Below are 17,078 nucleotides of genomic sequence, written 5' to 3' on the forward strand. Positions count from 1 at the left end.
CACATGTGCCCACAGAGAGGGCTCTGAGTGCCACCTCTGGCACGCGTGCCATAGGTTCGCCATTGCTGTCCTATGGTAAGTGACATGTTATCTGATAGTTTTCCCATTAACCATACTACCCATATTCTAACGCACCAGTTTTCGAGGGAGAGATTCCCTAGTTTGCAATTTTTTGCAATTTCAAGCCTAGTAATTGCTAGGAAGAAGCAGATTAGATCTTTATATTATAAGCTTTTATTGTCACCTTGGAAGACAGGGAGTAAGTGTAACTCCGAGCAGAATGTATTTTTCTGTTTAGCAAAGTTAGAGGCTGGATCACGTATTGTCTTGTATCTATCTTGTATCTTGTCACATTCAAGCCACATGTGCAAATACATTCCCCCCTGACTTGACACCTCCTTCAGCATTTTACATATGGGCCCTTTGCAATGTGAGCTAAGTGAATCAATGTCAAAAACCATCTATCAATCAGTATTATTGTGCTCGATTTTATGAGTGCAGATTTTGATTTGAATGGGAGGGAGGTCCAGATTTTCAGCCAGGTGTGTTTGGGGAGTTGTGTGTTTAAGTGCAGTTCCCAGCCTTGCTTGTTTGTAAGACCTCTGCCAAAGGATTCCTAAGATTACATTTTATCAAATTGGGAGGAGAGACTCTTAGAGAACTGATCAATATCTATGCGCATTTCTTCATATACTGTTGTGGATTGTGGAGATTTTCCTGATCTCATTAAGTGAGAGGGAACAGAAGCAATCTGAAAGGTTTGGAGGGAATTAAATGTTTTCAGTGCTAAGGCTATATCCAAACTGCAGAAATAATCTATTGACACCACATTAACTACCAAGGCTCAATGCTATGGGCCATTTAACCTTCTCTGTCAGAGAGCTCTAGTACCATAACAATCTTCAGTTGCCAGTATTCCATAGCATTGAGGAGTGGTAGGTAAACTGGTGTTAAACTGGATTATTTCTGCAGTGCGGATGCAGCCTAAGATTGTTAAGCATTCTTCTTTAGATACTGGTTTATCTCTGCCGAAGAAGTCTTTAATTGTATATATGCCTCTGCTTTGCCATGTTTGAAACGGGAGGACCTTGTCATTATCGATAAAGAGATGATGTATCTGGGTAGGTTGAATTGGGGAGCATGGCTGGCTGGTGCCAAGAGGAAGTTCCACATCTTCCAAACAGATAAAGAAGTTCTGACAAAAGGGTTTTCAGTTTTCTTTAATGCGATGGGAATTATGTGGGAGTGGGGAATGAAGTGTTCCTAGCTGTCTCAATGTGGACCCAGTCAGTGATTTATCTTCTTTTATTATTTGTGTTAGTTAATTCTAGGACTTGTTGTTTCTTGGGATGGGTAACACATACTGCCAAAAATTTGCTTGTGCAATGCGAGGCTGATACCCTTTAATTGCAAAGTGAAACCAGAGTTTGCACACCTTCACAAATTCCACCTTGTGAAGTTTTTTTCATATACTGTTTCACATGTGGTACATCGAGAGCAGCATGTGGAAACTCCACATGTGGAGCTCAGGTGCATATTCATAACAGAAGCGTTCAGTGTTTCATCCCTGAACAGCAATCTTGACAACCCTGTCTTTTGAAAGTAAAGGTTAAGAACTCTTTATTCTTCTGGCGTTCCTTCAAAGATGTTATTTTTGTGTTGTTGCTGCTGCAGTTGCTACTGCTGTTGTAACAACCACAATTGGGATTGTTCATCTAGATTACCATTCTGCTGTGTAACATTCGAGCATATGCAATATTGATAAGGAAGAATTCCAATATTCTGAGAATGAAAAGGTTTCAGTGAAGCTCCGTTTCATGTCCTAAATAATCATTCACACATAATAACAATAACTAGTAATAATGGGTCCTTATTATATTAGCCATTCTGAAAGTTTTTTTTAAAGAAAAAGCATAAAAAGAAGGACCTCTGATTTCTTAATGCATTTGTTGGTTCATATAACAACACACACACACACACACACACTTTCAGACACTTTGCCCCCAAGTCATTTGGGTTTCCAAAGATATGTACTAGGCCTGCACATTGACTGGGTCTGGATAGCAAAGCCTAATTAAACCATACATAATTTCAAATTATTGGCAGGCAATTTTCTCTTTTGTTACAAAAGCCAAACAACCTTGTTCCTCTCGTTCCTCTCCTCCTTATTTTCTCTGCCTGCATTCCCAGGGAGTCAACGTTGGGCCATATGGAGCTAGGCACAATTCCCTTCTCTCTGTTATTTCAGCACCAAGAAATGTGATCAACAATCCCTTGCAGCAAACACCTCACTGCATACATATCATATTTCTTCTGTCTGGCATAACACATTATCCCCGGCTACACTCCCTAATTCTATACAACCAGTTAAGCTCATGGCAAGCAAGGTGTGTTATGCAGCTCCTGACAAATATGCATCGACCTCAGGATTCCAGGAAACCCTAATTCACAGTGCCTCGGTCTTTTCAGGATTTAGAGTCACTTAATTGGCCCTCATTCAACCTGTTCCAGAATGCAGACAGCATTACAACACCTTCACAGCCTTATCTGAACCTGATGTGAAAGTGATAGAGCTGGCAATCTAGCCCCAAAAATGCAGGGCAGAAGCAAGGACTGAGCAGCAAAACACAACTCCTTTGAACCCACCACCCTTTGCAAGGTCATTCACACACTTTTTTGAGATGCTACACCAAGATGGGAGTGGCTGCTGCCACCTTCCCACAATCTTTCCAGGTCTGATAGAGCTGGATGGGGTGGGAAAGGGAGGTGACTCACTTTCTTACTTTGCTACCTAACCACCAGACCTGGCAGGCAGCCCCATCGCACCAGCAGCTGTTGGCAGGAGTGGGCTTCTGCTGCCACCCAACAGCCTTTTCCCTGCCTAGTGAGGAGCCCCACCAGACTGAGAAGGAGCCGCTGGTTAGTAACAGCACCCCACCTGCATCAGCAGCCACTGTCGATGGAGAGCAGAGGAGGGTAGAGGGGGTGGCGAGGAGTCTTGGTACAGATGGCAGTGACTATCCTTCCTTACATCCCCTTAGTGACTGAGCCCCCTCTGAGGTGACACCCGGTGTGGTCCGTACTTGTGATGTGTTCAGCTAAAAAAGGCCAGTGGAATTCTAGGATACATTAATAGAAGTATAGTGTCTAGATCAAGGGAAGTAATAGTGCCACTCTATTCTGCTCTGGTCAGGCCCCAACTGGAAGACTGTGTCCAGTTCTGGGCCCCATAATTGAAAAAGGACGTTGAGAAACTGGAGCGTGTTCAAAGGTGGGCCACCAAAATGGTGAAGGCCCTGGAAACCATGCCTTGTGAAGAAAGACTTAGGGAGCTGGGTATGTTTAGCCTGGAAAAGAGGTGATATGATAACCCTGTTTAAGTATTTGAAGGGATGTCACACTGAAGATGGAGCAAACTTATTTTCTGCTGCTCCAGAGACTAGAACATGGAGCAATGGATGCAAGCTACAGGAAAAGAGATTCCACCTTAACATTAGGAAGAACTTGTTGACAGTGAGAGCTGTTTGACAGTGGAACATTCCTTCCTTGCAGAATGATGGAGTATCCTTCCTTGGAGGTCTTTAAACAGAGGCTGGATGGCCATCTTTCGAGGATGCTTTGATTGTGAGTTCCTGCATGGCAGAATGGGGTTGGACTGAATGGCTCTTGTGGTCTCTTACAACTCTATCATTCTACTTCCCACACCCCGTAGAGACACCTCTGACTATTTAACAGTCCCTCCGCCCCATTCCTTCCGAGAGTTTATTACACCAAAGAACTACAAAGCAAAGTATTACATATCTATGAAAGCCCAGTTTAAATTTCTTTAATCTTACCATCTCAGGTGATACCTGAATTGGATATCATGAGGAAGGCTGGCAGTTCCAAAGCTTCTGTTGGCAAGTGTTTTCTGTTTTGGCTCCCATTGGCACCAGAAAAGACTGAAAAAAATTTGGTTAGGTAGAGATTCTGCCACCGTACCTCACATGGAGGCTGAATGGATAGAAGGAACCTTGTGGTTGACAGAGGGGAGAGTCTGGAGGGATACTGGGAGAGCCTTTACTTGTTAAAAAAGAATGAGCTTGTTCTGGAAAAAGAGCAATCTTCAAATGCACAAGACAATGAGGGACGGTTTGTGCCAATGTGCTTCTTCCTGATGAGCTCTGGACTGAACCCAGGGGTAGATTCACCACCCCAGTCCTGCCATGTATAAACTCTTCCAGAATAGTTTTTTGTGGGTTTTTCGGGCTATGTGGCCATGTTCAGGTATATCTTCCAGAATACTCCCTACCACCCCATCAGGTCCCCAGGACTATTTCTGCTACTTCTAGGGTACCTCTAGGATACCATTCCCCTCTTTTCTCCTGGGTGGCATGATGCACTTTGAAATAAAAGTCTAGGCTGTAGCCACCAAACATCTTCCTTTTCTGAGAATTTCTTCATGGGATACATGAACCCCCGATGCATGCTTGGAAAGAAAGCTCACATTGGTAGGTTACTGTTTTTACTTTCCAGAACAACAGCCTCCCATTGCCATCTTAAATAAGGGAGGTGGGCAGTAGGAGATACCACATTAGGGAATCCAGAGACAGGTAAAAGAAAGAGTCATAGCAGGTTCTGGATTTTGTTTGCATTTTTCAGTGCTAGTTACCATTGTCGGTGTGGGAGGAATGGGCTTTGACTGCCTCTTCTGGGTGTATTCTTTCACCTGCATTCAACCAATACGTTCTTGAATAAATATTACAAAATGTGAGCAATGCCAGTATTCCCGTTCTCTTCTTCCAAAGGAAGACAAACCCAGAAGAGTGCTGCTGAAGTTTCCCTTTGCTTAGAGAAGCTGTGGTGGCATATAAGAATACAGCTGGCCTTCCATATCCATGGATTATATATCCATAGACTGAATATATATATATATATATATATATATATATATATATATATATAAAATATTCCAAAAAGCAAACTTGATTTTACCATTTTTGATAAGGGACACCATTTTACTAGGCCATTGTATTTAATGGGACTTGGGCATCCATGGATTTTGGTGTCCATGGGGTTCCTGCAAGCAAAGCCCAGCAAAAACCAAGGGCCCACTGTAGTTTACAGACCTCTGGGATCTTCTGAGTTTGAAGATTCGTCCTTCTCTTCTGTGAATGGCTATATAAATATCCAAACCCAAAGAGAGAGTTTGATGTCAGTATACAGTATGTAAAGACAGAATATTTTGCTCTTTATTTGATTCTTTCAACTGACCAAATAAATCATTAAAGGACAAATGTTATTTCTGTGTACAGAATGTATACAGAATACAGATTTGTAAAGCATTAATTCACAGACCACAATTTCTTTCTTTTCTTTTTAAAAAATTCTTTAAAAACATCACATTGTACCAAATATTTACTTTAATCCTATGCAACTATGTACACGTAAATACATTTAGGCTGTGCACATGATATTGTTGATTTAAGGGTATAATTTTAATTTTGCTAGTTGTTTATGCCACAACTATTGCCATTACATTCAGTGATATACAGGAATTATGATTTATGAGTAATATTAGAATAAAAATGCATTACTAAGGATTCTGTAAGGTGTGGTATGGGAGGAGGTCAACTGTGGGGTGAGACCACGAGTTTCTGCACCAGATGATGCCAGCCCTAGCGATGCCACCGCCTTTTCGAGGTAGTTCTGATCTACTGGCATTGCCCACCGTTATCAGGTACACTCAACAGAACCCACTGAATTTGTGAGATGGCATCAAGGGAGACTTTGTTGAAGTTTACTCAGGGGCATCAGCAGTGGAGTGCGGGGGGTTCAGACTACACTGTGTGGTGCTTCATAAAAGGGAGCCATCTGGTGTGTTGCTGGGACTGGGCTGCCTTTCTGGTCTGGAGGTTTTGGTGGTTGAGTGGTAAAAAGAGTTGCCTCCCTCTCTTGCTCATCCAGCAGCTCCACCAGACCCTAAAAAGGCTGTTGAAGAGAAGAGGTGGGGCATTAAAAATATACTTGATGCCTACAAAGGCTGTGAAATATGCCACTGAATTTACTTTAAAACCTAGAGGAGATACTTGCAGTGTCCAGAGCAAAGATGACATCAAATGACAAACAGCACCCCCTAACTATAGCATCTCAATCCTATAGAGTAAAAGAGCTAGTCTGTGTAATTATTACTACCCACCTGAACCAGTGAACAGACTAATTGCCAGGCATAGCATTCCCTAAGCTGTGATGCGTTCAAACCCATGGGGCTAAGAATCTTGCCTTACTAACAATAACCCACAACCTGAATTCTCATGCAATGAAAGCCTAAGACCCAGTGTGGACAATTTTCTACGCTGGAAAGGACAAAGACGATCATGCTTTGCACCCAAGCTCTACCATTCAACTTATTTTAAATTAATTAATGGAGGGAATATTAGTATTAGCATAACACCTCTGGTCACTATAAAGAAAACAATAAGATTATTTACAAGTAAATAAAAAGTAAGTAAAATGTACAGAATTGTAAAAGCAGTGTAAAAAAGCCAGTAAAATTAAAATTGCAAATACTGCTGAAGAAAAGGATGGTGCCAAGGCTAGGCATTCATAATGTCCAACATCTGAAAACTCCTGGCTCTGTTAGCTTGTGATACAGGTTAGCACAGAACTGCAAGCAACATTTGTCCTCTGGCAATTACAATGCAATATGGACTGGAATTTGGCTCTCCTCCATCCCCACTTAGAAATGGCATCTTTGCCTATGAGTTATTTTTGGTACATTGTTTTCTTCTCATGGTTTAACTGCCAACCAAAATAGTGCATGGCTTTGAAAGCCATGTTTACATTTCTTCAGTCTTAGTATTTCAGGCGATATCTAAACTGGATATCATGAGAAGGGTTGCCAATTCCAAAGCCACAGCGCTCTTCATCCATTGGCGGTATCACCTCTTCTGCATTAACCAGTTCCATATCAAAGTAGATGAGCATCAGGATCACAAACATCTTCATTTCGTTGACAGCAAAATATCGCCCCGGGCACATTGTGGGACCACCACCAAATGGCATAATGAGATGTTTCAGTTGTTTCCCATTCTTATAGAATTCTTTTTTGGTGCCATCTGGGTTTATGAACCTGTCATATTTGAACGTCTGAGGAGCTGGGTAGATTTCTGGATCCATATGCAATCCAATGAAGGGGAAAAGAAAGAGGGTGTCCCCTTTCCGTAAAGTATATTCTCTGCCATCACCCATCTTAACATCTATGTCTTGCATGACACTTCTGAATAGAAAAACGCTTCCTTTCAAGCGCAGTGTTTCCTCTATTGCACTGTCCAGAAGAGGGGTCTTGATGGTATCCAGAGACAGACTGAGGAAGGGGCTCCCAGGCTTCACCTCCTGACCAGTCTCCTTTATTACTCTGTCCACTTCTTCCTTTACTGCCTTCATTGCTTCTGGATATTTTAAGAGGTGCGCAAGAATCCAGAATGTAGCAGGACCAGTGTTAGCCTGTGATGCCCAGAGAAGCAACAGCAGGAACTGGGTCCTCATCTTTTCCGTCATTCCATTCTTAGTCATCTGCTGATCCTGCTCCACAACCCAGCTGTTGATGTTGTCCCTCTGATACAGCTTTTCTATGGACAGAATATCCCACAAGATGCTTTGTAATCTCCTGGCCTCCTTCTGGTCTGCAGGATCCAGCAAACTGACAGCCAGTTGGGGAAAGAAATGGTCAAATTTCTTAAAGCATTCAAATATCTCTTCACATTTTGCAAGTTGACTCTGGACTGAATGACTCTGGCTTTCTTTCTCTTTCTCCGGCTCAGTGCCAAACAAAGAGAGAAAACCAGCTTGGAAGATGGTTTTGTAACTGAAATGAAACATTCCTTCCTGCTGCCAAGATTTTCGTCCTTCATCCGAATTCTGCCTGTTAAGCATCACGAGCTGCAGCTTCTCCATCATAATTTGGTTCAAGACAGCGAGATTCTTGCCACTGAGATATCTCTGGCTAATTTTTTTGACAATGTGATGATGTGCTTGGGTGGGCTGAAAACCAAAAACATTATGAACAACCATCGATGTGAATGTTTCAAAATCCAGTTTTTCTTTAGGTTCCTTCATTAGAGGTTCGTAAGTGTGTGGGTCAATCACAAAATTGATATAAATGCCACCAATCAAGACTGTGAATATGTCTCCATGTTTCTTCTGCATCTTTTGTAAAAACTCCACCGGACTCTTCCTGAATTGTATGGCATGGCCTAGCCAGGGAATGAATCCTTTATCCAGCGGAGGTTCTTTGGGTCTCCTCCTGCGAAATGCTCCGATTGTATAAAGGCCTCCAAGTATGAGAGCGAGAAGGGAGGCAAGGAAAGCACAGAGCAGAGTCTCCCAGAAATTCATGACTGGTGTGATGAAGGAGCACTGCAAATAATTAATGGGTCTCCTGCGCTACTTATAAAGCAGCCAGGTGATAGGAGATCTGGGTGGGACTAGTTTCCTTTCTGGATCTGGCAAAAGTAATTGTGTCTTCTTTTTCCCCCTCCCTGCAATTTAGTCACAGTCCATTCTATATCATTATCACAGTGCATTCCATGCCATTGTGCTTATGTCCTGTCTGTCTTATTTAAGCCGATGTAATATCTGTTCAATATTATCCCAGTTTCTCACTCCCTGAACTGTCAGAAACATCCCAGTCCTTGACATTTCAGGAACCAAAACATGAGATGTGAGGGCAAGCCTTTTTGATGTCACTGAAATGAGTTAGGCTAGGGTTTGGGATAAGGTCTCAAAGTGCTTCTGGAACAACCAGGAATAAGTGAGATTTTCGTCAGTCAATATAGCAATAACATTTACACTTCTATACTGCTTAATAGTGAACTCAGTACTCTCTAAGGGGTTTACAATCTGTAAGACACTTGTCCCCAACATACTGGCTACTCATTTTACTGACCTATGAAAGGATGGAAGGATCAGTCTACCTAGAAACATAGAATCATAGAGTTGGAAGAGACCCCAAGGGCCATCTAGTCCCACCCATCCCCATGCAGGAACTCCCAATCAAAGCATTCCCGACAGATGGCCTAGGGACCTCTGGGATTGAACTCACCATATTGGGGCTGCAGTACCAGCATTTAACCAGTGCACCTTCACGGGTCCTTATTAGTGTTACTGCTATTCATATAGTAACTCAGAGTAAATGAGGAACTCATTTTTAGGATTGGAGAAGCAATAAAATGCACTGACAACTGCATCTCTTGCCACCTTTCCTTCTAGGGCTTGCATTAGGTACAGCACATATGGTGTGTGGTATTCCCACCATTGCTGATACTTCTGGAAAGTTAAGTGACATTTCACAAGGATTATCCTGCCAAGCATTACACCTCCACTACCATGCCTTCTGCAATAAGAAGTCTCATGAGTTGCGATGTCCTTGCTTGAAATAGAGTAAGGGCTCCAAAGGCATGGATCCACCAGTGAGTTTGGGTGCACTGATATGCATGCAAGCACAAAGCATGTACAAATACAATACTTTCATCCTGACCCAGCCAAGAGATCCTGCTAATGCCAAGCCATGGATGAAGATAGGTGTCCAGGCTTTGAAACTATCTCCTACACAGGTGGACCCAATTTTCTTCTCCTGTAGGGCTGCTCACCCTGATATTTGTATAGTTATTGGAGACCAGGATCAATACAATATTTTCTGAGACCCCAGCCAGCTGAGACCTTGCAGCACTCATAGAATCATAGAGTTGGAAGAGACCACAAGGGCTATCCAGTCCAATCTCCTGCCATGCAGGGATTTGGAAGGTTTGCATGCCATGAGGACAGCATTAGGGGAATGGTGGAATATTGACAACATTGTTCCTCAGGCACCATATTTTTACCATGGCTCTCAAGCTAATAGATAGATTTTGGATTATTGGCCTAGCACAGTCTATTGTGCATGGCAACTGAAGTAACCACCAGCTAAGGAGGGGAGATGATATTTAGTTTGTGGGTGTCTTGAGAGAGCGCAGTTCTGGAACAGATAAAGAGAAGTAACAGAAGGCTAGCTTCTGAGCAACTTGGCCATGTCATCTTAGCACTCCTTGATCAGCCAAAAAAGTAGGATGCCCCATATTTGTTTGTTATACACACACACATCCAGTACTTGCCCAAGCACTTAGTATCTCACAAGCATTGGGAAGCCACTTTCTTTCTGGGCAAATGCCAGAGGTTTATAGCCATGATCCTACAGTAGAAGATGTACAGTGGGCTCTTGGTATCTGCTGGGATTTGGTTCTAAGGCCCACTACCCCACCCCCCATGGACACAAAAATATGTGGATGCTCTCTTCCACTGTATGATCACAGCTATAAACCCCTGGATTTTTCCAAGAAAGAAAGAGGCTTCCCAATGCCTGTGAGACATTCTGCGCTTTGGCAGGTACTGAGTCTGTGTGGAGCAGGCAGGTTTGGAGATGTCTGTATATGTGTTTCTTCAAGTCACCTGTGGCCCTATGGTGATCCCATGAAATTCAGAGGGTTTTTTAAGGCAAGGAAAATTCAGAGTTAGTTTTGTCAGTTCTTTCCTCTAAAACGCACCTGGAAGTTGTTGGCGGTCTCCTAGTCCAAGTACTAAGCAGTGCTGACCCTGCTTCCTGTATATATTCATGTATAAGTCTAGAAATTTTAGTCAAATAATTGACTCCAAAAAACCTGAGTTATCCATCTAAGTACTGTACTTTAACTCTTATTTTAAGAAGGCCTGGAAGCACTGACCCTGCTCTACTCTCTCATCTATTCAGCCTTTAGTATGAGCACAAACAGTGATGCCTGCTGGAATTTTGTAAGTTCTTTGGCACTGTTTTCTTTCCCTTCATCCTTTACACCCTTTGTTGAACCCCCCTAGGTTTTGCCCTCGACTTATCTACAGGTCATATCAAAATCCATAATTTTGGCCCCCAAACCTGCCCTCGACTTATACATGAGGTCAGCTTATAGTTGAGTATATACAGTAACTTCAGGATTGGGTGGCATCTGGTGCCTTGAGCATATTTAGGCAAGTTCTAGTCTGTGCAAAAGTATATGCAGTTTTTCTGAACAGAAATCACCTTTTTTGGCAGTGAAAAATACTTCTGCATGTGAAACAGTGTTTTTTGCATAGAAAACATTGTTCATTCAACAGGAAATACGTTTTCTACATAGAAAACATTTTTGGCACAGAAAAACCACACATTTTTTCTGCACGAATACTTACTGACATGGATGTGATATTCATCAGCTGCACAGAAATCCTCCATAGAATTCTTTTGGTCTACGAGGATGAAGAACTCAGACATTTAGATCCCTACTCCTTGCACTTGTTTTTATTGCTTGCGCATTTAGTTTTCACGGCCTTGTTTATCTTGGTGCTTGTTTTCTTCTCTTCCTCTCGTGTGCGTGGCATATCAGGACACAAGGTAGGCTTTCCAAGTTGGAGGAAGGTGTAATGAGCGAAGGATCACGTTGTGAGCCACTGAAAAGGAATGCTTTTCTGAGAACTGGGGAATTGCTGGCACAGCCAGGCACTCTGCTGCACTGACAATAGAGATTGCAAGGGAGATCCAGCACATGATACAGGCCCAGAAAACAAACAACACTTTGACAATGTCGAGCACCTTTGTAAACAAATGATGCAACAATTTTGACCTGGTCCTATTTAGCTCTTGTTTATTTCCACCGGTCTTTTAAAAAGAATACAATGCTAGGTTTGGTTCCAGGACTTTCCTTGGATACCAAAATCTATGTGTGCTCAAGTCCCACTATAGACAGTGGGGTAGTAACATGGTATCCCTTATATAAAAAGGCATAATCAAAATTTGCATTTGGGGATTTATGTATTTTTAAAAAATATTTTCAAGCCTCAGTTAACTGAATCTGTGGATAGAAAATCCATGGATACGGGACTGTACTTTCATTTTCTCGCCAGATAAGAGCAAACCACATCCACTCATACTGCATGAAAAGTGGAACTGCAGTGAGAGGCACTTATTGCAATGAAATCCATAGAGGAAAAACACTGTAATTGGGAGGAGAACCCATCAGCTAAAGGAACGCTCCAGGAATGGATGCAATGCTAAGCACCAGCAGGACGAAAATGACATTATGTGATAAGTACCAGCCAAAAACACTTTTATCCTATTGAAATTCCAGTTTGCAATCATTGTGTGATAAAGTCCTAAGACTCTTTTTAAGTTTTGTGCCTCCTTTGATAGGAAACTGCCACTTTCTGATGAGTATTCCCAGTGTTTATTTTGTTTAATTCAGGATTGTAGTATTTGTTGTACAGTAGTGTTACTTCTCAAGCATTGAAGAACATATTGTCCTTCTTAAAGCTACATTGCTGGGAGCAGTCTTTGAACATTGCTGATGCAGCTGATGCTAATAAGATACTTTTTATGGCATCACCATCTCTATCTACACTTCACAAAACATTGGTCTAATCTGCACTGCAAAAATAATGCAGTTTGACACCACTTTAACTACCATGGCTCAGTGTGATGGGATCCTGAGATTTCTAGTTTCTCGTGGTACCAGACAAAGTTTGGCAAAGAAGGCTAAATATCTCACAGAACTACAATTCCAAAAATTCAATAGCATTGTGCCACAGCCATTAAAGCACTGTCAAACTGCATTATTGATGCAGTGTAGATGCAGCCATAGAAGCTACAAAAATCAATGGATGATTCAAGGATACCTCCCATGATTTCTTCTACAGTTCCAGCTTCTTCAGTCCCAGTTTCTGAGATCCTGGTCTCCTCGATTGTGATGATTGCTGTTGCTATTCAAGGGGACGCCTTTAGCCCATTTCAACCACAGTCACAATACTGAATCTGGGGTAAGCATTCTCAAAATGAGCTTCTCCTACAGCCCCTACAGAACCTGTAAAGCAGTAGAAAACGTTATTTAACAAAGGTCTCTGAAAGGACAAGGAGATGAAACATCATGTTGAGTCTACCTTATCAGTTCCATCTTCTGGAGCAGTGATTCCCAAACTCTGGTCCTCCAAGTGTTCTGGACTTCAGTTCTCAGAAGCCCCACCATCTTGCCCAGTATGGAATTCTGGGAGCTGAAGTCCAAAACACTTGGAAGGCCAGAGTTTGGGAATCACTGTTCTAGAGCTTGTTCTCCCCAGTGTTGCCTTCAGCTTTTGTTACTTCTTTCATAGTCACTTCATTTTCCACATTAGGACCAACTGATTTACCATACCACAGATTTCTGATATCTCAGCCTTGGGCATGGATGTGCATGTGCAACACAGCCAAGCTCTAGAAAGGAGTCCTAGATTGGACTGACCTGCCTAGTGTCCCACTTTATCCGAGACTTGCTCTTCCCCTTCATCTGTATTGAAACATTGCTCACCTTGACCTCAGTCAAGAATTTGGGATCATACTACCTACCTACCAGGTCCTTGAAGGGGAAGATTTCGTCTTTTACAGATTGTTCACCTCCTCATTGGAACAAACCATCTTCCGTTCAAAGGGACTATCATTACTGGGATGCTGTTCCCAAAGAAAGGTGAGGAACTGGGGAAGTCCTCACCTAGTATGATGGTATTACTTTAATTGTTGGGGAAATTAGCATTGCAAGAAGCTGGGTAACCTTTAGGACCATTTGCACCTGTTGATACCAGTAATAACTGAGGAGAACTCCAGGTTTGGGTGAATTAAGAGAGTTTTATTTAGAAAAATGCAGAGTGCAATCACACACACAATAGCAATCTTCATAGACACAGCATACAGAGCTAACCAAAGTGGAAATATGGAAACGGGATAGCGGAGTTTGAGGGGTTTTCGGGGGGGGGGGGTGATAATTACCTGTCCGATGAAGAGACCACAGTTATTTAGACTGGAGGTCTGAGGTTGTTGCTTAGTTGTTCAGACTGGTGGGTATGACAGTGGCAGTTTTATATACGGAGGGTAGCCTGGGACAACTGTGAGCACACAGAGGTTAGGTTCTTGATAACTAGCCTCTGGGGGTGTGCTTGATAATCTCTAGCTCTCCAGGAGGAACTTCCTGAGAGTAAGGGCTGTTCGACAGTGGAGCACACTCCTTCCTCGGAGTGTAGTGGAGTCTCCTTCCTTAGAGGTCTTTAAACAGAGGCTGGATGGCCATCTGTCGGGGATGCTTTGATTGAGATTTCCTGCATGGAAGATTGGGGTTGGACTGGATCAGGGCCCTTGTGGTCTCTTCCAACTCTATGATTCTATAATTCTATTAATAGATAATCTCTAGTAACAAAGACCTGATGGCTTTCCCAGGTAGTTGACAATGGGACTCTGGTTGATGGCTTTAACTTTCATGTGACAAAAACAGTGATTGGATAAGGATGTCCCCAAGATGGACGGACAGGGAAGTTTTTGCTGGGAACACAACAGGAAGTAGGCAGCGAAGATGCCTTACTGTTTTGGGTGCCAGAGGAAATGCAGATGCCTTGGAGGGAGGAGGGAGTTATTCGTATGCCCATTTAGATTTGATTGTCTCATTACTTAGAAGCGTGCATGCCTCAGGACATGCTCCTTTTCTCCTAGGAAACTGACCTAGAGTTCCTGAAAGGTCATTGATCTCTCAGAACCAGGCTGTCTCCAGATATGAGCTATGCCAGGTGAATACAGTGTGGGGGATGCAGGGCATGCTAACAATACCCATTCCTTCCCGCCTCTGGGTGCCTGAGAGCCTAGACATGGTTCCTTTGGCAGAGGTCTCCAGGGGGACACAACTCTCCAGTTGGAGAGAAGGAGTCTGACAGAGGTAGCCTAAGGAGGCCATGATGGGAAAAGGGAGAATGGACAGCTTTTTCCACAGGAGATAAAATAGCAGTGGGACGGGGCAGGGGGGATTCCCTGCAACACAGCTTTACTTGTGAGCATGTTTGCAAAGGCAGAAACCTATTATTTAAACAGCATTATCACACTGCTAGTGGGTTGGTGCATTTAAGCTATTTCTCCTTATCCCACACTTCAGCTAAAGACCCTGATAAGTGGGTCTGGTGGATGTGTGAGTGTTCAAACACGAGTGTACTGAAAGAGAGGCAACTTGCAACAGGGAGGCAGAATGGGACAGTGCCCCTCTCACTCCAGGGTCTGCCAGCCATTAGCTCTCATTGAGGAAACACCGACTTGTCATTCTGATATATTAATTCACAATCTTCTGGTTGCCAGATTAAAAACTGGAGGGGGCTCCTGGACCCTGAATGGTTGTGTAGAAGAGGGAATTTTTGCAGCTGGTTTTGGCAGGATGGAGCATATATGGGAGTGAGAGAAGTAGCCATAGCTACTTAGCTCTGGAACATTTTGTAGATGTCAGGTGCAAACCCATTTGTGTGAGTGCATAGACGGACTACTCAAAGAACCACAACAGTTGCAGGTAAAACTCCCCAGAAGCCACCAACACTGTCAATTAACACCAGAGCTCCCAGCTACCCAGATGTTTAGCAGCCGCAAACAGGATCATCAGGTTGTATGGCGCAGCTGAATTAGGCAGAGCATCCTGTAATAACCCCTGGATAAGAATAGGATTACTAGGGCTATACTCCTGTACTGAAGACATGACACCTGAGGGGCTATATCAGGGATGGAAGAACTTTGCTGCAATTGCTTTGTCCTGCAGATAAAGTAATCCTCCTCCTTGTCCTTTTCTTGCAGCACTTTTGTGTTATTCTTTATTGTTCAGTATGGTATAATTGTAAGGCCCTCTGTCATTGCTGTTCTTCCTCAGTCTGTCAGTCCTATGTGTCTTCTTGCTGCTGTACTGGCTCATGCTTGTGAGAAGGCTCCAAGTCCATCTTCCAGACTGAATCATAGAGCTGGAAGAGACCCCAAAGGCCATCCAGTCCAACTCCCTGACATGCAGCAAGACATAACCAAAGCATTCCCAGCAGATGGCCATACAGCTTCTGTTTGAAAACCTCCAAAGAAGGAGACTCCACACTCTCCGAGGGAGTTTGTTCCACTGTCAAAGAAGGGCTCTTATGGTCAGGAAGTTGTTCCTAATGTTGAGCTGGAATCTCTTTTCCTGTAGTTTGAATTCATTGGTCCGGGTCCAATTCTCTGGAGCTGAAGAAAACAAATTTGCTCCATCTTCAGTATGACAACTCTTCAGATATTTAAACACAGTTACTATATCACCTCTGAACCTTCTCTTTCCCAGGCCAAACCTACCCAGCTCCCTAAGCAGCATTACATAGGGATTGGTGGTTTCCAGACCTTTCACCATTTTAGTTGCCCTCCTTTGGACACTCTCCAGTTTATCAACCTCCTCCTTGAAATGTGCTGCCCAGAACTGGACACAATATTCCAGGTGAGACCTGACCAAAGTAGAATAGAGTGGAGCTATTACTTCCCTTGATCTAGTCACTATTCTCCTAGAATTGCATTGGCTTTCTTAGCTACTGTATCACATTGCTAATTCATATTCACAATGTGGTCCACTAAGACTCCTAGATGTCCGTTTGCATGTACAGTGCGCCCGCATCATACGTGCAGGAAATGGTGTGTATGTCTATGGTGCGCACGCTGCGTATCGCCACATGCACGAGCCACATTATTTTCAGTGGGGCTCAAGCATACACGGAATTTACCTTACATGGGGGGGGGGGGGGGTCCGGAACGGATGTCTGCGTAAGGCTAGGGCACACTGTATAGCCATCAAACCAAGTGTCACCCATCTGTCTGTGCATTCAAAGTATACATTTCTCACCCAGTCAAAGTATACTGTCTGCGTCCATATGTTAATGGAGTTTAACCATGGACTTCATGAGGTAGCCTTTACCACATTCATCTTGGTTTACTATTAGCCATATCACAATTTGTTTGGGTAAAGTTTGCAACTAGTCCAGACCCTAGTTACATATTGAAAGCCACATCCTATAACATCAATCAATATTTATTACTGCAGTCCACAGAACCATCAATTTGAATAAACAGAAATGATATAGTATTAAGTAGGATGCAGTTTAACAACCATAATCACAATGTAATTGATGTACTTGATAGCAACTTCAGATATTCTGGTCGATTATAGGCGTTTCCTTCTCCCTAATCTTAATTACTGAAGACAAGAACCTGGCAACCGACAGGGTTA

The 17,078-nt window shown here is 43.0% G+C and overlaps 1 protein-coding gene across 1 annotated transcript; it reads right to left on the reverse strand.

Annotated features, from left to right (window-relative positions):
• Positions 1-6,834: 6,834 nt before the first annotated feature.
• LOC149310122 (7-alpha-hydroxycholest-4-en-3-one 12-alpha-hydroxylase-like) lies at positions 6,835-8,376 on the reverse strand. The gene has a single exon (XM_089531476.1). It carries the CDS (start codon positions 8,374-8,376, stop codon positions 6,835-6,837), a length of 1,542 nt encoding a protein of 513 aa, XP_089387602.1.
• Positions 8,377-17,078: the final 8,702 nt, after the last annotated feature.

The sequence above is a fragment of the Sceloporus occidentalis genome, unplaced genomic scaffold (assembly GCF_023333645.1).
Source record: "Sceloporus occidentalis isolate IW3139 unplaced genomic scaffold, rSceOcc1.0.p SCAF_7, whole genome shotgun sequence".
NCBI classification, from domain to species: Eukaryota; Metazoa; Chordata; class Lepidosauria; order Squamata; family Phrynosomatidae; genus Sceloporus; species Sceloporus occidentalis.